The sequence below is a fragment of the Macaca nemestrina genome, chromosome 4, assembly GCF_043159975.1.
Source record: "Macaca nemestrina isolate mMacNem1 chromosome 4, mMacNem.hap1, whole genome shotgun sequence".
NCBI lineage: Eukaryota > Metazoa > Chordata > Mammalia > Primates > Cercopithecidae > Macaca > Macaca nemestrina.
The window spans coordinates 110,512,884-110,534,786 of NC_092128.1; the positions used below are offsets into that span (position 1 = coordinate 110,512,884).

Here is a 21,903-nt window from a genome sequence, read left to right on the forward strand (position 1 = left end):
GCCTTTTCCAGTTAAATGAGTATAAAGTTATGCTTAAGTGGGTTTCTGGGGCTTCAAGTTTTAATGCATTTTAACAGAAGCATTAGATAAAATGAGTATGAACAGAACTCTGTTATTCTCATCCTCGTTATTTATGAACAAATACAGAGCTGTCTACAGCTCAAAGGATGGTTTATCTATTTCATTTTCAAAAATAATTTGCAAAATATTTACCTACAAACGCTAAGTGATTACAAAGCATTACTGTAATAAGTCTACTTCTTTATCATACCACAAAACCACAATAGCTAGAAGACAAAATGTTTTATTTTAAAACATTGAAAAAACATTAAAAGACAAATGTCCATTATATAACCAGGAATGTTAAATATATGGAAACTGTAAATCTCTAAAATGTGGTAGGTACTTGCAGAGCTAAATGTTGCAAATTATCCTACTTTTTTTCTGTAATATCAACAATACCTGATACGATGAAAAATAACAAAAAGACCTTACTAATCATCCAATCAAAGTCATCATCTTTGGGTAAATTTATATCAACACAAGTTAAAGTTTTGTCCAAGATGTTCCTGACACATGAAGCTTCCAGTTGAATTTCAGAAATGTTAACAAAAGTATCTTCCTTTTTTGCCTGTGAATGTTTGAGTATTGCTGTATTGTTGGCTTATATCCACTACAGATACTGGTTCTAGGCCAGCCCAAGGATCTTCAAGCATTGAAGGCTTGAAATAATTTTCCAACTCATTAGACATTCTTTTTTCTCTAACACGCCCTGATCCAAATGGTGTAGATGTCCTTGGAGAACCCTTTAGAAAAAAAATCAGTTAAAAAAACACTTAGTAAAGATAATTGGTACTTCTTCCTTTAGCTCAAGGTTAGTGGGAATCACATTGCTGCTTAAAAGTTGTGACTTGAACCTAAACATGTTCGATTACAAAGTCCATGTTTCCTTTAATCAAGTGTTCCTTTTTTTTTTTTTTTTAAAAGTACTTAAAGCAACTTGTTATTCTCACTTATTTATAATTCCATGACCACTGTCACCTCAAATACTTTTGTGTCTAATGTAGTAGCTCTGCAGTAATACAAGCAGTGATGAAATAATTATATTCACTTTTCCCTCGAAATTTTCATTTTTTTCAGGATAAAACAATACTATAGTTTTAAAATTTCTACAACCTTTCTAGCTCATGAACATTTTCTTTACTCCTTAGCTCCATTCTCAAAGGGGTAGGGAGGGGGTTGGTGTAGAATACACCAAGTTGGAAAACCACGTAGTTGCAAGTTGTAAACCACAGAAATCCTAGACATGCTAGAGATACTTCTCTGTCTTTTGTATTTACTCTCACTAAAGGAATGGAAAACTTCCCCTACCACCGATTTTCTCTCCAGGGAAGCTGGAGCAGAAGCCAGTGTAGCTGGAAACAAAGATTAAAAAAAAAGAAAAAGAACGATTTCCTGAAACAAACTGGCAAGGCCCTTGGCAAACAAGAGGAAATGGAGAATTAGGGAAATCTGTGTATGGGTGGCAGTGTACTGGTTAAAAGCACGAGGGCTCGAAAACAGAACGTACGGCTCTGCCACTCTTTAGGGTAATCTTCCGAAAGTTACTCAACTTCTCTAAGCCTCAGTTCACTCATCTGCAAAATAGGGGTAACAATAGTACCTCAGAGAGGATTAGACAAAATAATCCACGTAAAGGGAATATTAGTACCATGCCTGCCATACAGTAAGAGCTCGGCAAACGCTGGCTATTATTACCTGGGGGTGGGTCTGCTGCTGCCCTGGGGAGTAGCCGAATTGCTGCTGGGACCCCGCGGGGGACCTGGAGTAGGAGCCAGGGTAGCCGCCAGGGGACGGAGACCCGAACCGGCCCCCCGGGAAGCTGCCGCCGTGTCGCGGAGAATGACTGCTCCCGTAAGGCCTAGACCGGGGCCCGTACGGCGGCGTGTGGTGCGGACTCCCGTAACCGTCTCGAGGGGAGGGCGGCCGTGGTCCGCCCCCGCCCGGGGTACCCCGGAAGCTGCTTCCGCTACCCCAACCTCCTCCACCCGAACCAGGGTAAGGAGGAGTCGGGGGCCGAAAATTTTGTCGCTGCATATCAGGAGCCAAAGCCGAAAACCTCGCAGCGGCGTTCTCCCACCGGAACTGTATCGACCGGCCCTCCACAGAGAACTGCTAGTCCTTTACCAAAACAGTCCTCCGACCGCAGCCACCTTACGGCACATCGGTTCCCGCGTCACAAAGGTTCCGCCAGGGGCGGCGGGATGACCTAAATTACTGACTCGGCGAGAGACTCAGTGGATTTAAGTGAAAGGAGGAAGAAAAGGACACAGGAAAGGATGGACACCCGAACCCAGCAAGAACCTTTCCAGTCTGGGTGACCTTGGTCTGACAGACGAGACGCTATCTCGGCGGGCGACTGGTACTGGGAGTGCTCCACCCCACCCGGCGGGGGCGGGGTCTGCGGCGTCCGTGGGCGCCCCCCAGTGGCAGCGGGTGGCGCCGCACGGAGTTCGCGGCTTGGACCGGGACCGATGCCATCTGAGACGCACGCGATGCTGGCGACGCTGGCGAGGGTGGCAGCTCTGCGCAGAACCTGCCTCTTCTCCGGCCGGGGCGGCGGGAGGGGGCTGTGGACTGGCCGCCCGCAGTCAGGTACCCTCCGAGATTCGGTCTGGGCGGCTAAAGGGACCCCTGCCCCAGCTTGCCCCCTGGGGCGCCCTGAGGAGAGCGATCGGGGTCTGAAGTCTCTGCTGACCCCGCAGCCCATCCGGTGGCTTTGCTCGCCTCCCTGCAACCCAGCTCTGTGGGCCTGCGGCCGGCCTGCCCCGCTCTGGCCGCCCAGGGTCGCCTCTGCCCCGCGCGTTGCTGTGACCGAGGGCTCGGTGTGCGGCGGGGTCCGGCTCCTGCGCGTCACGCGGCTCGCGTTTGAGGCCTCTTTACTCCTATCCTTTCGTCCGCCAAGTTTAAGTAACTTCGAAAATGCACACCCAGCCACATTTCAGAAAAGACTTTAGCCCGCTGTTTTGCATAACTTGACACTTCATGTACAATAAAAGACGCCTTTGTACAGTTACCTGTCGCAGAATTTTATTTAGAGGATGAAATTTAGCTTTACTACAGTGTTATAGAACTTTCTTTACTCCTTCTGAATTTGGGAATGGTAATCCACTATGAAGCTTTTTTTTTTTTCCTTTTCTTTTTTGAGACGGAGTCTCGCTCTGTCGCCCAGGCTGGAGGTTGCAGCTGCCACCTTTTTTGAGACGGAGTCTCTTAAAAAAAAAAAAAAAAAAAAGGAGTCTCGATCCGTCGCCCAGGCTGGAGTGCAGTGGCGCCATCTTGACTGACCACAGCCTCTCCTCCCGGGTTCAAGCGATTCTCCTGCCTCAGCTTCCCAGAGTAGCTGAGATTACAGGCATGCGCCGCATGCCCGGCTAATTTTTTTGTATTTTTAGTATAGACGGGTGTCACCTTTTTGGCCAGTCTGGTCTGGAATTCCTGGGCTCAAGTGATCCGCCCACCTCGGCCTCCCGAAGTGCTGGGCCTCCCGAAGTGCTGGGATTTCATGCGTGAGCCACCGCGCCCGGCCTAGGATACACAATCTTAAAGAGCTTTAGGACTCATTTAAATCATAGCCTAATGGGTAGCCTGGACCTGTGATTTCCATTCACCCTCTTGTAGCTGCTACTCCTCGCTGTCTCTGACATGTTCTGTGACATCCCGAGCTGACGAGTGTGGTATCTTCTCAGCTTCTATCCTCCTTGATGAATGGAGACACACACACAGAGTTTGTTTGTTTGTTCTGTGGAAATTCAATTCACTGCATTTCGTTTCTTCTGTAGATACAAGTCGCAGAGTTAATCAAGGTAGCATATTGCTATTAAGGCTTAGTGATAAAATTAAGGCCTGAGGATGCCAGCCTATCCACTTTATTATATACAGTAGTTCTGTCCTGGCCAAAAATTCACCTTTCTGGACATTATCTTTAGTTTTTAACTTAATGCTTGGAAATTGCTCATTTGAATATTTATTGAATAAAATGACCTAGGCGGGACGATTGCTTGAGCCCAGGAGTTGAAGACCAGTCTGGGCAACATGGTGAAGCCCTGTTTCTACCAAAAATACAAAAAACTTAGCCGGGCTTGGTGGCGTGCGTCTGTAGTCCCAGCTGCTTGGGAGGCTGAGGTGGGAGGATGGCTTGAGTCCCAGGAGGCTGAGGCTGCAGTGATCCGCTACTGTGCCACTGCACTCCAGCCTGGGTAACAAAGTGAGACCCTATCATACCCCCCCACCCCACTGAGAAAAAAAAAAGGTTCACATACATCACATAGGTAATTTTCACCTTTTAGATCGTCAGTCTACTCAGGGGAGGGGACAGAAAAGTGAGGGTGGTGGGGACCAAAATTAACTTTATTTTATATATATATATATATATTTTTTTTTTTTTTTTTTTTTTTTTTTGAGACAGAGTCTTGCTCTGTCGCCCAGGCTGGAGTGCAGTGGCGTGATCTTGGCTCACTGCAAGCTCCACCTCCCGGGCTCACGCCATTCTCCTGCCTCAGCCTCCGGAGTAGCTGGGACTATAGGCGCCCGCCACCACGCCTGGTTAATTTTTTGTAATTTTTAGTAGAGACGGGGTTTCACCGTGTTAACCAGGATGGTCTCGATCTCCTGACCTCGTGATCCACCCACCTCAGCCTCCCAAAGTGCTGGGATTACAGGGGTGAGCCACCGCGCCCGGCACTTTATTATTACTATTATGGAGATGGAGGGTCTCACTCTGTCACCGAGGCTGGAGTGCGGTGGTGAGATCACAGATCACTGCATCTTCGACCTCCTGGGCTCAAGTGATTTTCCCACGTCAGTCTCCCAAGTAGCTAAGACTACAGGCTCATGCTACCATGCCTGGCTAATTTTTATTTATTTATTTATTTTTTGTAGAGACAGGGTCTTGCTATGTTTCCCAGAACTCCCGACCTCAAGCATTCCCCTCTCCTGCCTTGGCCTCCCAAAACTCTGCGATTAAATGGTGTGGTGAGCCACCATGCCCAACCAACAAATTAATTTAATAGTAAACAGTTTAACTGATGGCCGCATAATGAGTATATAGATCTTTATTCCACCAATGCATTTATCTGTATAACTTCAATCTAACTAAATTTCACTAAAATTTATTAAAATTCAAAAGCCATGCTCTTTTTAAGCTTTCAGTAGTACATTTTGTAGCAAGATGATTAAACTGACAATAAAAAAGTTTGAGTTGTGTCTTTTTGTCTTATAGCAGTGTACTCTCTCTCTATATATATTTTGTATTTATTTAAGTATTGAGACATGTCTTGCTCTTTCATACAGGCTAGAGTGCAGTGGCACAATCCCAGTTCACTGCAACCTCCGCCTCCCTGGGCTCAAGCGATCCTTCCACCTCAGCCTCCCAAGTAGCTGAAACCAGAGGTGTGTGCCACCATGCCTGGCTAATTTTTGTATTTTTTGTAGATATGAGGTTTTGCCATGTTGCCCACGCTAGTCTTGAACTCCTGGGCTCACACAATCCAGCCACCTGGGCCTCTCAAAGTGCTGGGATTACAGGCATGAGCCCCCTGTGCCCCAGCCAGTTATGATTGTTTTTTGGCATCTATTCATGGGGGTACAAGTGCAGTTTTGCTACACTGATACATTGTATTGGGGTGAAGTCAGGGCCTTCAGGGCATCCATCACTGGCACAACACACATTGTACCCAGCAAGCAACCTCCTGTAGTCCATCCCCTTCCCTCTACATTCCCAACCCTCCAAGTCTCCATTGCCCATCACTCCACACTCTGCTTCCATATGTACACATTATTTAGCACCACCTTATAAGGGAGAATAGGCAATATTTGTTTTTCTGTGCTGAGTGGTTTCACTTAAGATAATGGCCTCCAGTTCCATCCATGTTGCTGCAAAAAGCAGTTTCATTCTTTTTTATGACTGAATAGTATTCCATTTTGTATATATGCCACATTTTGTTTATTTAGTGCTTCATTGATGGGCACTTAGGTTGATTTCATATCTTTGCCTTTATGAATAGTGCTGTGATAAACATGAGTGCAGGTGTCTTTTTGATATAATGATTTATTTTCCTTTGGGTAGATGCAAGGTAGTGGGATTGCTGGATCTTATGGCAGTTCTATTTTTAGTTCTGTGAGAAATCTCCATACTGTTTTCCATAGAAGTTGCACTGATTTACATTCCCACCAACAGTGTATAAGAGTTCCCTTTTCTCAGCTTCCTCACCAACATCCTGTGAGTTTTTTGTCTTTTTAATAGCCATTCTGATGCGTGTAAGATGATATCTCATTGTGGTTTTAATTTGTATTTCTCTGATGATTGGTGATGTTGAACATTTTTTAAAAATTTTACTCATGGCAGTACACAGAAATTTTCAGGGAAGATTAAAAGCATGAAAACATGACTCTTAATAGACAATTCTAGCAATATACAAACTCTTTTTACTTTGTTTCCCTAGAGTCTTGAATTTTGTGTTCAACTAATGTTCTGGTTATGAATTTAAAATGATTACAGCATACTGCCAATGTTTGAGAAGAAATCTGTTATTGGATTAAGTTTGGGAATCAGGCTGGGCATGGTGGCTCATGTCTGTAATCCTACCACTTTAGGAGGCTGAAGTGGGTGGATCACCTGAGGTCAGGAGTGAGCCGAGATCACGCCATTGCACTCCAGCCTTGGCAACAACAGCAAAACTCTGGCTCAAAAAATAAAATAAAATAAATAAAATAAAAAAGATTAAATAAATTCAGGATTCATAATACTGTTCATTAATTAATTTTTGAGACAGTCTTGTTCTGTCACCCAGGCTGGAGTTTGGTGACAAGATCTCAGCCCACTGCAACCTCCACCTCCCGGGTTCAAGGATTGTTCTGCATCAGCCTTCAGAGTAGTTGGGACTACAGGCGTGCGCCACCACACCTGGCTAATTTTTGTATTTTTAGTAGAGACGGGTTTCACCACGTTGGCCAGGCTTGTCTTGAACTCCTGACCTCAGCTGATCCACTCACCTCAGCCTCGGAAAGTGCTGGGATTACAGGCGTGAGCCACCGTGCCCGGCTGATGGTGAACGTTTTTGATATGCTTGTTTGTCTTTTGAAAAATGCCTACTCGTGTCCTTAGCCCGTTTGTTAATGGGATTATTTGTTTTTTGTGGTTGAGTTGTTTGAGTTGCTTGCAAATTCTGGATAGTAGTCCCCTGTTGGATGTGTAGTTTGCAGATATTTTCTTCCATTTCTCAGGTTATCTGTTCACTCTGTTGATTATTTCTTTTGCTATGCAGAAACTTTTTAGTTTAATTAAATTCCACTTGCCTTCTTTTGTTTTTGTTGCCTGTGCTTTTGAGGTCTCAGTCATGAATCTCTTCTAGATCAATGTCTAGAAGAGTTTCCCCTAGGTTTTCTTCAGTATTTTTATAGTTTCATCCTTACATTCAAGTCTTTAATCCATCTTGAGTTGATTTTTTTCTTTCTTTTTTTTTCCTGAGATGGAGTTTTGCTCTTGTTGCCCAGGCTGGAGTGCAATGGTGCGATCTCGGCTCACCGCAGCCTCTGCCTCCCGGGTTCAAGCAATTCTCCTACCTCATCCTCCCAGGTAGCTGGGATTACAGGTATGCGCCACCATACCCGGGGAATTTTTTGTTTGTTTAGTAGAGACGGAGTTTCTCCATGTTGGTCAGGCTGGTCTCAAACTCTCGACCTCAGGTGATCCGCCCGCCTAGGCCTCCCAAAGTGCTGGGATTATAGGTGTGAGCCACCGTGCCTGGCCAAATTGACTTTTTTATATGGTGAGATACAGGGATCCAGTTTCATTTTTCTGCATATGGCAATCCAATTTTCCCAGCACCTTTTACTGAAAAAGGGTATCCTTTCCCCAGTATATGTTGTCGACTTTGTCAAAAATCAGTTGGCTGTAAGTATGTGAGTTTATTTCTGGGTTCTCTATGCTGTTCTATGGATCTATGTGTCTATTTATTTTTTTATTGAGGTGGAGCCTTGCTCTTTTGCCCAGGCTGGAGTGCAGTGGCACGATCTTGGCTCACTGCAACTTCCACCCTCACAGTTTCAAGTGATTCTCCTGCCTCAGCCTCCTGAGTAGCTGGGATTACAGGCACACGCCACCACACTCGGCTAATTTTTGTATTTTTAGTAGAGATGGGGTTTCACCATGTTGCTCAAGCTGGTCTTGAACTCCTGACCTCATGATCTGCCTGCCTTGGCCTCTCAAAGTGCTGGGATTGCAGGCATGAACCACCGCACGTGGCTCTATGTGTCTGTTTTTATAGACACTATGAGTATAATGCTATTTGGGCTACTATAGCCTTGTAGTATATTTTGAGGTCAGAAAATGTGATATTACCAGCTTTGTTCTTTTTGCTTGGGATATTTTTGGTATTCGTGCTCATTTTTAGTATGAACTTTAGAATTGTTTTTCTAATTCTGTGAAAAAATAATGTTGATAGAAATTGCATTGAACCTGCAGATTGCTTTGGGCATTATGGTCATTTTAACCATATTAATTCTTTCAACCTACATGCATGCGGTGTTTTTCCATTTATTTGTTTCATCTATAGTTTCTTTCATCAGTGTTTTGTAGTTTTCTTTGTAGATTTCTTTCACCTTCTTGGTTAAATATATTCCTAGGTGTTTTATTTTTTTGTAGCTATCGTAAATGGGACTGCCTTCTTGGTTTCGTCTTCGGGTAGAACCTTATTGGTGAACAGAAATCCTAGGGATTTCTTTTCCTTTTTTTTTTTTCTTTTTGAGACAGTCTTCCTCTACTACCATGGCGCAATATAGGCTCATTGCAAAGGCCTCCCAAAGTGCTGGGATTACAGGCATGAGCCACTGTGCCCATATGATTTATAAATTTTTGACAGATTATGCATGAAAGTGTGCTTCTCAGGCCAGGTGCGGTGGCTCATGCCTGCAATCCCAGCACTTTGGGAGGCCAAGGCAGGTGGATCACGAGGTGAGGAGTTTGAGACCAGCCTGGCCAACATAGTGAAACCCCATCTGTACTAAAAATACAAAAAAATAGCCGGGCATGGTGGTGGGCGCCTGTAATACCAGCTACTTGGGAGGCTGAGGCAGGAGAATCGCTTGAACCCGGGAGTGGGAGGCTGCAGTGAGCTGAGATCATGCCATTGCACTCCAGCCCAGGCGACAGACAGTGCAAGACTCTGTCTCAAAAAAAAAAAAAAGTGTGCTTCTCATCACACTTACAGGTAATATATGAAGATTGAGGCAGAGGGAATTCTTTTTTTTTTTATTATTATACTTTAAGTTCTAGGGTACATGTGCACAACGTGCAGGTTTGTTACATATGTATACATGCGCCATGTTGGTGTGCTGCACCCATTAACTTGTCATTTACATTAGGTATATCTCCTAATGCTATCCCTCCCCCCTTCCCCACCCCACGACAGGCCCCGGTGTGTGATGTTCCCCTTCCTGTGTCCAGGTGTTCTCATTGTTCAGCGGAATTTTTTTTTTTTTTTGGAGACAGGGTTTGACTCCAGTAGCCCATGTTGTAAGTAAAGTTTTGGTGCAACAAAAGAAATAGCACTTGAATATAAAATTTTCTTTTTAATTCTCAGCAAGGCAATGTACTTCTATAGAAGAGTGTCCCCTTACAGATGGAGCAATGGTGAGCGCACACTTGGACAAGGGTGGGGAAGGGGTTCTCATCCTTGATGCATGTGGCCCCTGCTGCTGTGTCGTTCCCCTATATATATAGGGCGGGGTAGGTTTAGACCGCACAGGCTAAACTAATTCTGATTGGCTAATTTAAAGAGAGTGACGGGCCGGGCGCGGTGGCTCAAGCCTGTAATCCCAGCACTTTGGGAGGCCGAGATGGGTGGATCACAAGGTAAGGAGATCGAGACCATCCTGGCTAACATGGTGAAACCCCATCTCTACTAAAAAATACAAAAAACTAGCCGGGTGAGGTGACGGGCGCCTGTAGTCCCAGCTACTCGGGAGGCTGAGGCAGGAGAATGGCGTGAACCCGGGAGGCGGAGCTTGCAGTGAGCTGAGATCCGGCCACTGCACTCCAGCCTGGGCGACAGAGCAAGACTCCGTCTCAAAAAAAAAAAAAAAAAAAAAAAAAAAAAAAAAAAAAAAGAGAGTGAAGGGGTGAGTGGTTTGGCAGGAGAAATGGTTATGGCACAGCAGGAAATTGGAATGAGTCAGGGTGGAGAATGAGCAGCTAATCGGAATGAGTTAGAGTGGAATAGGTAACTGGAATGAGTCATGGTGGAGCATAATAGGAATGAATCAGGGTGAAGCAGGTAATCAGAATGAGTAAGGGTGGAGCAGGTAGTTGGAATGAGTCAGTGTGGAGCAGGTCATTGAAAAAGGTTGCTTTATGAGGAAGTTAAGTTTAAAAGTAGAAAGCAAAGAATTGAACATACTGACATACCGATTCTTTGAAGAGGAATTTAGAACTCATATCTAACATTCCCTCCTCTTGCATTTCCTTACAGCTCTTTCTCTTCAAACTTCTTTAATATGTCTTGGCTTACTTGTTTTGCTTAATTTTTCCAAAAGAAAAAGCTTCTCTGGATAAGGCAGAGGAATAGTTAAGGGAGGTTTTAGTAAGTGCTGTTTTTATGAACTTCTGCACCAACCCATGGATGCATGGTGTGACACAGCACCCGACAAGAATAAGTACACCCATTAGGGCTCGGGGGAAATAAGAATTGAGGCTATTCTTCTTTTCCATTTACTGAACCACTTTTCTAGCCATCGTGTAAAGGGGTCATTTACCTCTGAGTTGTTGGCTAACTCATTGGACACAGCAGTCAGACTTTGCAATGCTTTTGTTATACTTCCATCAGGGACAGTGTTGTTTTGGATGAAGGTACAACACTGAGTTTTAATCATGACGCAAACTCCTCCTCTTTCTGCTAATATCATGTCTAGGGCTATCCTATTTTCCCAAGCCATCTGGCTAGTAGCCCCAATTGCTCAGCTGTTCCTTTAACAGCATCTCTAGTGTAGTTAATAAATTGCTGTTGGTTGTAATAGATGCAGTTTATCTAATCTACATTTTTATTAATTGTCACCCACCAAAATATTGACTCAAATCCTGCAGCTATTTGATTTCAGGGTTTAAATTGATCTGGTATTCCCTGTGGGACTCCAGTTGCATTTAAATAGACATGAGAGTCGAAAGACCCATAAGAGGCTTCTCTTGCTTTATGATGTGTGGTTTTTCCTTCCTCTGGTAGATGAAAGGCCAGAGTAAAAGGGATAGTCAATTGGACTAGAGCATAAGTACTGCTCTAATTATTTGGCAGAGTGTCCAGTACAGGTCCTCCACAATCCCACCATACATCCGCTCAGGGATGAATAAGGGCAGACTGATGGGTCAGCTCTTGGAAGTGCAAGACTTCACTGAATCCTGTTAAGTCTCCAAGGAATGCCTAATATTTCCCCTTGTCGTTGGAGACACAAGGTAAAATTGGTTTTGGAAGATGGAGGCTGGATGGCCCTCGGGGGCTGACCTGCAGCATGACGGACTTTGGGATATAGCAGAGAGAGAGCGTGGCACAGCTTGTTACTCCAGGCTGTAGAATCCTGGAAAAGAGCTACCAGGGAGCCCATGCCCGGTTGACTGGACGACCACCCTAATGGAAAGGGGACGGTCTGGGGCTCTGGCTTGCCATGCGCACAAGCATAACAATTGCTTTTGTTTAACGTGCAGATGGAATACTTGATCCATTCTAACCAGGCGTTTGCATCTTGGTATCCTTTCTTAATTGCCAAAGTTTGTTTTAAATCTTTACCTTCTACGATAGCTATCTTGGTCTTATCGTTAGATGGAGGAGGGGCAATTGTTCAGTTGTGAGAGGTTTTGGAAGAAGGCTTAGAGGAAGGTATAGGCGGTGGGGGATCAAAGAAACGTATTTCAAAGAATCCCATAGGGTCTGTCCTGAAACCTCAGCCCCCATACCTTAAAACTGGCTTAAAGAAGGGAACCAGCTTAGAAAAGGGGAAGAACTTTGAGGGTTTGAGATAATAACCTGTATTGGATTGCAGTGGTTTAGCTGATCCCCAGTTGGGGGTTGGCTGTCCCTATAGTAAAATGAATGTATGGTTTTAGGAAATTACAAAAACCTGTTGGAGCAGTCCATCCTTGCTCTTTAGTGGTCCATAGAATGTTGGAGAAACTACAGTGCAAAAGCTCTATGTCGCGGGACAAGACTCCTGGTTGACACTGGGGTCTTTATCGAAATCTCCCCGGATTGAATGGTCCCAATTCACTAATGTCTAGTCTCAGGAGAGTCAGGAGGGACAGAGGTACTTTTCTGAAGTAGAGAGCTGTCTTTGACTTGGCAAGTCCCCACAGGGTATAACAAGGCGTGCATCAAATGCAGTAGTTTGAAGAGAAATTGACTTGGTTATATTAATAACTAGGTAGTCAGCAATAGAGTGAGGAAAGATGAAAGAGTAATAGAATAGATGAAAGAGAGTTAAATTTTTCTTTGCTTTAGTTTGGTAGGGTTTTCCCCCGGGACTATGACCCATGACTCTGGAGGGGGCGGTGCTTTTGGTGTGATGACTCCATCCCCTTTCCATTGTACAAATAGCAGTCTCAGTGGTTAGCAGCAGAAGGTAGGGTCCTTCCCAGACTGGCTGGAGTTTTCCTTTGATGAGAAGGTGATCCTTAGGCTGGTGCTAGTTTAACGGAAATTCTAGGCATGGTACCTGTGCTAGAAGACTTTTAGTTTTGAGGGAAAGGAAATTGGAAGGTAAACCAAGTATATAATTTCTAAGAAATTGATCTTTTGTTTTTTAATGTGGGGACATCAGCAGTGGACTTTATAGTCCTTGGTGTCTTCTTACTGAGAAATTTCCTTTAGCACCTATTTTTATTAGTTTTTAGACCAAAGAAAGCCAGACACTGTTTTTTATTTGACAATGCTTCCTGTATGATTTTTATACCAGATAAGCTAAATTTCACCTTTAAATTAGTGTGCTATTAATGATAAACTTAATTTTAATAAAACCTTGTAGTCACATTTATCCAATTTTTAATGTCTGACCATAAAGTAAGATTTTTATACTCTTTTTAACCTTGTATAATTTTTGTTAAAGAGCAGATTCGTGCTTTAAGAAAAACCTGTTGTGCTTTAATTTTAATGTCCAGTTCACAGAAAAACTGATGATACCCCTTTAACTTTAGCCAATATGTTTACACACAGAATTTCCTTTAAAATTAATGTTTCGAAACTTGCTTAAACCTTTTAAACAAAAAAAAATTTTTAACCTTTTAATGTAGGTAAAAATCCACATTGTTATGCCTCATTATAATCCTTTTATCAAGTATATTTACTTTCCTTACACACCTTGCACATAAACTGTTTCTTCAATAGTTTTACATTCAGGAGGCCTAATTACTTTTAAATTATACAACATTTCTTGCATAAATTTCCTTTTATAACTTTTTTTCACAACTTTCATACACAATTCTTAGATATGCCTCAGTTGCAAACTTTTAGCAAACTTTACTTTTGTTGAAAACCTTGTAAGTTTGGGCTTTCAATTATTCTTCCTTTAAACAACCAGTTAATTTATTTTAGGACAAGCATTTACCATATAGCATTCCTTTTTACATAAATTCTTCCCCCTACTTTTTTCTTTTTTTTTCTCAAAGATGATAACCATTCTTTTCCAAAGCAACTTCCTTCATGTCTGTGGACTAGACTGCCTAAGGCCAGAAGATTAGAAGTTAGGATACTACATGTGACACTGTTAACTTTCAGCAAACTTTAGTTTTGTTGAAAACCTTGTAAGTTTGGGATTTCAATTATTCTTTGCTATTAATAAGACCCAGTTCAGTCCATATTAACTTACAATTGGTATAGATGGTTCCTTCCTGATTCTATAAGTACTTTAAGGCTTGGCTGAGTGCAAACAGCTCGCATGTTTGAGCAGACCAATTATTAGACAATTTTCCTAACTCTGCTTCTACTAGAGTTTCCTTATCACTTACTGAATACCCATTGTGTCTTTTTCCCTCAATCACTGTGGGGAGGAACCATCTATCCTCCTGTCCTGAAGGGAGTTCCTCCTAGGTCTGGTCGGACCTTTGTATTCTAATTAAGATTTAGATTCCCTGTTAGGAAACCTGCTGGGTTAAGGGAATTTTCGGTGGTTGATGTTAAATCATCTTTTTCTAACAGAACAGCCTCATACTTTAAGGTTCTTGAGTCAGTAAGCTACCTTTTTTGCTTTTTTTTTTTTTTGGACTTAGTATATTTCTGACCTGATGAGGTGTGCTCACAATGAGGTTTCCTCTGAAAGTTATTTTTCTATTTTCTTCTGCTAGCAAAGCAGTTGCCGCTACAGATTGAATGCATTTGGGCCATCCGCATTTTACTGGGTTAAGGATTTTTGATTAGGAAGGCTAATCAGTGGCCTCAGGTTGTCAGTGGCCTTAGTGCTTTCAGGCTACGCCCTTATTTACACTGACAACTGCTGAGACCAGCTGGGTCTTGGAGACCCTAACCCAGTGGCACTAGAGGAAGTAAAGACACACACATAGAAATATAGAGTGTGGAGTGGGAAATCAAGGGTGTCACAGCCTTCAGCGCTGAGAGCCTTGAACAGAGATTTATCCACATATTTATTGACAGCAAGTCACTTATAAGATTTCCAAAAAGTATTCCTTATGGGAAACAAAGGGTGGCCAGGTGTTCCTTGCACTCATTGCGGTAAACCGACAACCTTCCAGCGTGGGCGTCAAGGCCATCATGAGCATGTCAGTGTTGCAGCGATTTTATTTATGGCTAGTTTTGCGGCCAGTTCATGGCCAGATTTTGGGGCCTGTTCCCAACAGACAACAAGGTGGTATTGGAGTGTTACAGGGTCACAGAGAAGACCTTCAATTATAGGTTTTAAATTTACCTTGGCTTTTAAAGGAATAAGGTACACTATTTTTACTACTTCTATCTCTCTCTTTCTTTCTTCCTCTCTTTGACTTTCTCTTTCTCTCTCTGTCTCTTCCTCTCTCTCTCTGTGACTATTTTTCTGTCTCTTCCTCTCTCTCTCTGCTTCTCTCTCTCTTTCCTCTTTCTCGCTCTCTCTCTCTCTTCCTGTTTCCTCTGCCAGCCATGCTGATGTTCTCCCCCTCTTCCCCTTCCACTAGGGGAGGGACCAGCAGGAGTGGAGCCACTCTTTCTTCCCCAGAGAAGAAAGGAGGGGGGGGTTCTGAATATTTTTGTTACTACTGGAGGTTTGTGTGAGGTTCAATCCCCCGCATGGGGATTTCTCACCTCTTTTTGAGGTTCAACCCCCCCATCGTGGGGATTTCTCATTTCCTTCTGAGGTTGAGCCACCACCTCAATGAGGATTTCTCACCTCTTTTTAACCTCCAAGACATCTCTACTAAGGAATACTAAACCACATCCCACGGCTTTCTTTCCCTAGTCCCAACTAAGGAATGCTTTACTGTCCCTGTGATTTCTCTCTCCTTGGTATGTCCTAACCAAGGAATGCTTTACCACCCTGCAGCTTTTTCCTTAGTTCCAACCACCAAGGAAATACTTTACCAGCTCCTGCGGCTTCTTCTTCCTTGGTCTTTACACAGAGACATCGCCACAGTATGTGAGGATCCTTTCAGCTAGGTTACTGGCCAGTTTCTGTCAGCGTTGCTGAGAAATTCGTCGCACCGGGTGGGTCCTGATTTCTCACCTTGAGGCCACCACAAGGGGGCAGGGTGGACCTCCTCATGAGGGAGAACCAGAGACCGCCCCCGGAGGGGAATGTAATCAAGGGAGAGCCCCCAAATTGTTATAAATAAAGTTTCGGTGCCGCAAAAGAAATAGCACTCAAATATAAAATTTTCTTTTTAATTCTCAGCAAGGCAATGTACTTCTATAGAATGGTGTGCCCTTTCAGATGGAGCAATGGTGAGCACACACTTGGACAAGGGAGGGGAAGGGGTTCTTATTCCTGATGCACATGGCCCCTGCTGCTGTGTCATTCCCCTATTGGCTAGGGTTAGACCACACAGGCTAAACTAACTCTGATTGGCTAATTTAAAGAGAGTGACAGCGTGAGTGGTTTGGTGGGAAAAATGATTATGAGAGAGCAGGAAATTGGAGTCAGGGTAGATTAGGTAATCAGGTAATCGGAATGAGTCAGGGTGGAGAAGATAATCGAAAAATGTTGCTTTATGAAGAAGTTAAGTTTAAAAGTAGAAGGCAAAGAATTGAACATACTTGTAAAGGTAAACTGAGGCTGGAGCCGAACCAGGAACGAAGACACAAGGCAAATGGCAGTGAGAATAGCTTTTATTGGGGCTTGCGGGTGAGGTTCCTCGGTCCAAAGGTGTGGGCTGAGGAAGTCGCGCTGAGGGAGGAGGGTAGGGGCTTCTTATAGCCTGGGAGGTAGGGAAGCTGGTTGTGCAAACAGGGCCTGGGGGGTCTTGAAACTACTAGGGTAGGAGTTGAGTAAGGGTCATGAGGATGGGGTCTTTGGAAACTCAGCCGAAACTGCTGTTTAGGAACTTGTGGAATGCAGGTGAGCTGCAGGTCATGGGGGAGTGTGACTGCCCAGCCAGAACTCTGACGCATATAAGTCTGCGGGTGTGTACAAGGGTGAAGGGAGTCTTTAACAAAAGGCCTGCTACTCCGGGTAAGCTGCCATGTTGGGTCTAGATTCCTGCCTAACATTCCGACCTCTTTCCAATAAGAAAATGGGGCGACGTGTTCATCTGGCTGCTTCCTGCTGGTATGGGTCGTCGTGGGGTTCTTTGGAGGTCGGAACTCGGGTATAGGGGTGGAGCAGCATCTGATTGAAAGTGACCTGGGAGACTTATTTCATGCGGTCCTGTATGAAGCAGAGGACACAGGGAGCTATGAGTAGCAAGAAGCCAGTGATTAGTAAGGGCCTTAGAAAGGGTAGGACTTAACCGGCCACAGACGACTGCCACCACCTAAGTGAGGGCCTTGATCTGAGGTTTTTCTGGTGGAGTCTTTCCTGAATCTTTTCTAGAGTGAGGAGATTGGTTTCTACTAGTCCTGACTTATTGATGTAGTGTTCGGCCAGGAAGGGGAAAGGAGGCGGTTAGGTTAGAGGAGTTAAAAGGTCTGGGTAAAGGTACCACAACCAGTGGGGGCTTATTCAAGGCTACACACAAGAAACAACGAGAGATGTTGTGTACCTCGGCCGTGTGTACCACTTGAGCCCCTTCCCTGACTAAGGTTAGCCAGGAGAAAGGTTGCTGCTGTCCTGGGGCTTGCTGCCTGGGTTAGAGCTGAGATGGCTTCCTCCTGTTGTCTGATGTCAGAGGCCAGGCTGAGAGGCTGCTTATGACCTTGATGTAGGCCTTAAAGATCCTGAATCGGGCCACGGGATAAGGCTCACTGTGCCCACCAGTCCTAGGAAGGACAAGATCTCTTCCGCATCCTGAGGAGGCTGGAGAGTTTCAATGAGGCTTATTCTATCTGCTGTGAGGCTTTTTGTAGTGAGTGTGAGGAGTATGCCTAGGTAGGTGACAGAAGGGGTGCAAAGTTGAGCCTTACCTGGGGTAACCTGGTAACCTTGGTCACCTAGAAAATTTAGAAGTGTAGCAGTGTCTGTAAGGGAGCACTCCCAGGAAGGACGACATAGTAATAGATCATCTACATATTGTAGAAGGGTGCTATGGGTTAGGGGGCAGAGGAGGATGTCCTGTGCCAGTGCCTGTCCGAAAAAATGGGGGCTATCTCAAAACCCTTGAGGCAAGACAGTCCAGGTCAACTGGGAAGAAACATGAGTGTCTGGGTCTTCCCATGTGAAGGCAAACAGAAAGTGGCAGTCTGGGTGTAGAGGGATGGTAAAGAAGGCATCCTTCAGGTCAAGGACAGTGAAATGGGTGGTGTCAGGGGGAACGCGCAAGAGGAGCGTATATGGATTAGGAACAACTGGAAAGGTAGGGACTACTGCCTCATTGATGAGGTGTAGGTCCTGCAAAAGACGATAGGCCCCAGAGCTTTTCCGTACAGGCAGGATAGGAGTTTTGCATGGTGAGTTGGCTGGAACTAGCATGTGCTGTTGGAGCAGGCGTGTAATGATAGGTTTTAATCCCTGTCGACGTTCAAGGGAGATAGGGAACTGGGATCTAGAATGGAACTTGGAAGGGTCTTTTAGCTGGATGCGGACCGGAGTGTGGTGCTGGGCAATGATCGGGGTGGAGGTGTCCCACACCTTAGGGTTAATGGGGACTGGAAACGGGAGTGGGAGGTCAGCTTGGTGGGGTTTGTCAGGTGAGAGAAGGGGGAAGAGGAACGCGAGGTGTGGGGAGGGGTTGGGTCGGAAGTGAACTGAGGCCCCTAGCTTGGAGAGGAGATCTCGTCCTAACAAGGGGACTGGGCACGAAAGAATGATAAGAAATGAGTGCGAGAAGAGGGAGACATCCAGGCGGCAAGACAGAGGAGGAGTCTGGCGGTAGGTGGAGGGAGTGCCGTCAATTCCCATGACTGTGACAGCAGAGGGGTGGCTGGGGCCACTGAAGGAAGGCAAAACAGAGTAGGTAGCCTCCGTGTCCATAAGGAAGGATATGGACTTACCCGCTACCTGGAGCATAACCCTGGGCTCGTGAGAGTGAGAGGGGTCCCTGAGTCTGGGCCTCTTCAATCTTCGTCAGTGTCGAGGAGCTGGAAGGCGCCTCCAACACCTGGAGGAGGGTCGTCACTTGGAGGCGCAGCGACCGTCCTTAGGTCGGGGCAGTCTGACTTCCAGTGGCCCATCTGCCGACAGTTCGGACAGGGGTGGGTTGGCTCCTTTGGGTTGGGGCACTGCTTGGCCCAGTGGCCGTCGTTGCCGCACTTGAAGCAGGCACCAGGTGGTGCTTGGGTAGTACCTCTTTTCTGGGAGCTCCTGGAGCCGGCCGGTCTCAGGGCTGCTACCAAGGCCTGGGTTTGGAGTTGTACCTTCTGTTTTAGCCTGGCCTGTTGTTGGGCCTCAGCTGCTTCCTCCCTGGAGTTGTAGACCTTGAAGGCCAGTTTGACTAGTCCTGGATGGGAGTTTGAGGGCCGTCCTCTGCCTTTTTAAACTTTTTTTGGATATTGGGGGCCGACTGAGAAATAAAGTATGAAGCTAAGATGGCTCCTCCTGCAGAGGAGGCAGGGTCAAGGCGGGTATACTGAATAAGTGCCTCTGTCAGTCGGTTAAGAAAACAGCCGGATTTTCATCGGCGCCTTGGACTACCTCCTTTAGTTTGTTAAAGTTGACTGATTTGTTAGAGGCTGCCTGCATGCCGGCAAGAAGGCACTGAACCATCATGTCTCAGCGACAGCGGCCTGCCTGCCCTACCTGGTAGTCCCAGTTGGGCTCAGCCGAGGGCACTGCCTCGGTGCCGACTGGCATGGCAGGGTCAGTTAAATGAACCTGGTTAGCATGCTGCCTGGCTGCTGCTAGGATGTGTTCCTGCTCCTCAGGAGACAGGGTTGAGGTCATAACGACATGAAGGTCGTGCCAGGTGAGATCATATGCCTGGCATAGATACCTAAACTCTTTGATATAACGAGTAGGATTGGCCGAAAAGGAGCCTTCACGCTCCTCAACCTTAGACAAGTCTGCCAATGAAAACGGCACATGGACCTGGACTACTCCTTCGGCGCCTGCCACCTCTCGTAAGGGACACAGGAGGTCGGTCCTGGACCGAGTATGGGCTGAGACAGGCGAGGAAGGGGAGGAGGTGGAGGTAGGGGAGACAGAATCTGTCGGGTTTGGTAAGGGCACAGGAGGGGGGGAAGGGTGGGGAGGCATTGACGAGGACGGGGATAACGGTGGGTCAGGTTAAGGAGGAGGTTGGGCAGGAGACCGGAGGGGTGGCCGGGATAGGGTGTCAGGAGGCTCAGAAAAAGAGGAGGAATCATCTCTCTCCTTGCTCAAGGGAAGAGACTTTGCGAGCAGAACTTGAGCTAATGAGCATTGGGCACAGAGATCTGGGCGAGAACGCAAGTCCCAAAAGGCCTGAACATAGGGTATCTCAGACCATTTGCCTAGTCTCTTGCAGAAGTTGGTCAGATCTGTGAGAATGTTAAAGTCTAGAGTGCCTTCTGCAGGCCACTGAGACTGATTATCCAAATTATATTGCGGCCATGCTATTGTGCAGAAGAAATGAGCCGCTTTCGTTTTATGTCTTGGCTGAGACTTAAAGTCTGGAGATTCACCAAGAGGCACCCCAGAGGAGATTTTTGGTTTGGTTTGGACTGGGTAGTTCCCATGGTCTCAAGGCGGGCAGTCTGGAGGCAATGGGAGCGTCCTCCCACTGCCACGCGGAGTGCGGGGTATGGTGGCTTCCGGGGAGGTTGGACGTCTCCTAGTCCCCGGTGCCGAGGTCACAGCTGACCAGAGAGAGCCCCTGACGCGGCCCCGCATTTTGGACAGGGACTCCTGGAGGGAGCCTTCAGGACGGGGGGAAACTTACCCAGCAGTGATCGAATTGAGTCAAATTTGGTGAGAGGGCTCCAGGCTTGAGGAGGGGATCCCGGCTCAGGGAGAGGAGAGCCTGCCCAACCCGGCAGGTGTCTGGAGAGGGGATCTCCTCCCAGGTTTTGGCACCAAATGTAAAGGTAAACTGAGGCTGCAGCCGAACTGGGAACAAAGACACAAGGCAAATGGCAGTGAGAATAGCTTTTATTAGGGCTTGCGGGCAAGGTTCCTCGGTCTAAAGGTGTGAGCTGAGGAAGTTGCGCTGAGGGAGGAGGGTAGGGGCTTCTTATAGCCCGAGAGGTAGGGAAGCTGGTTGTGCAAACAGGGCCTAGGGGGTCTTGAAACTACTAGGGCAGGAGTTGAGTAAGGGTCATGAGGATGGGGTCTTTGGAAACTGTCAACCGAAACTGCTGTTTAGGAACTTGTGGAATGCAGGTGAGCTGCAGGTCATGGGGGAGTGTGCCCAGCCAGAACTCTGACACATGTAAGTCTGCAGGTGTGTACGAGGGTGAAGGGAGTCTTTAACAAAAGGCCTGCTACTCCGGGTAAGCCGCCATGTTGGGTCTAGATTCCTGCCTAACAATACTGACATAGTAATTCTTTGAAAAGAAATTTAGAACTCCTATCTAACACAGGCAACTATGTTTCCCAAGAAATGTGAATTGACTATCAGCTGTGGAAAGGTAAGACCTGGCTGGGCACGGTGGCTCATGTTTGTAATCCCAGCACCTGGGGAGGCTGAGGTGGGTGGATGACCAGAGGTCGGGAGTTCAAGACCAGCCTGACCAACCCCATCTCTAGAGAAGCCCCATCTCTACTAAAAATACAAAATTAGCCGGGTGTGCTGGCACATGCCTGTAATCGCAGCTACTCAGGAGGCTGAGGCAGGAAAATCACTTGAACCCGGGAGGCCGAGATTGCTGTGAGCTGAGATGGCGCCATTGCACTACAGCCTAGGCAACAAGAGCAAAACTTCGCCTAAAAAAAAAAGAATGAAGACGCATCCCCATGATGAGGTTTAAGAGCTCCTACACCACACCATCTTGAGGTTACAGAAAGAATAGGGGATTGGATTCTGATGAAAGAGGTTATGGGAACGGTGAGAGAAGAGGAACTCTGTTGGGGGAAATAAAGGATTGCTAGGGAGAATGAATGGATGAGGAGAGCGATTAACTCGTTCTCTTTAGAATTAACTAGTTCTCTTTAGAATTTGAATGAGTCTGAGAGACAGGCTTTATCTTCTGAAAGGGGCTGTTCAGGTCTGATTACATTCTTGGTCTTCCAGGGAGGGGAAGAAAAACCAGTTGTTCTTTGGTGGGTGACCCTGGAGTTTAGGCAGATAAAAATATTAAACTTCTTTAGAAGCAATGGTAGGGGTGGGGAACCTTGGAGAGTCCTTGAGGTTTCTCCTTCAGTTCAGCATGTCAA

The 21,903-nt window shown here is 45.9% G+C and overlaps 2 protein-coding genes across 3 annotated transcripts in view; one reads left to right on the top strand and one right to left on the bottom strand.

The window, feature by feature from the left end:
• Positions 1–288: 288 nt before the first annotated feature.
• Positions 289–2,097, bottom strand: MPLKI (M-phase specific PLK1 interacting protein). The gene is made up of 2 exons (XM_011769070.3): positions 1,759–2,097; positions 289–806 (listed from the first exon to the last, which is right to left on the bottom strand). Exons 1-2 carry the CDS (start codon positions 2,095–2,097, stop codon positions 606–608), a joined length of 540 nt encoding a protein of 179 aa, XP_011767372.1. The 3' UTR covers positions 289–605.
• Positions 2,098–2,493: 396 nt separating this feature from the next.
• The window catches only part of LOC105497746 (succinyl-CoA:glutarate-CoA transferase), a 749,568-nt gene continuing 730,158 nt past the window's right edge, over positions 2,494–21,903 (top strand). For both annotated transcript variants that reach the window (XM_011769072.2, XM_071095070.1), the window contains exon 1: positions 2,494–2,655. In XM_011769072.2, the coding sequence (XP_011767374.2) occupies positions 2,535–2,655 (121 nt within the window). In that variant the 5' untranslated portion in view covers positions 2,494–2,534. The remainder of the gene's footprint in view (positions 2,656–21,903) is intronic.

Excerpts from the sequence above, each read along its gene's own strand:
- MPLKI (XM_011769070.3), bottom strand. The coding sequence starts at position 2,097 with ATGCAGCGACAAAATTTTCGGCCCCCGACTCCTCCTTACCCTGGTTCG. Across the intron at positions 807-1,758 it reads AGCAGCAGACCCACCCCCAG|GGTTCTCCAAGGACATCTAC; the intron begins GTAATAATAGCC and ends TTTTTTCTAAAG.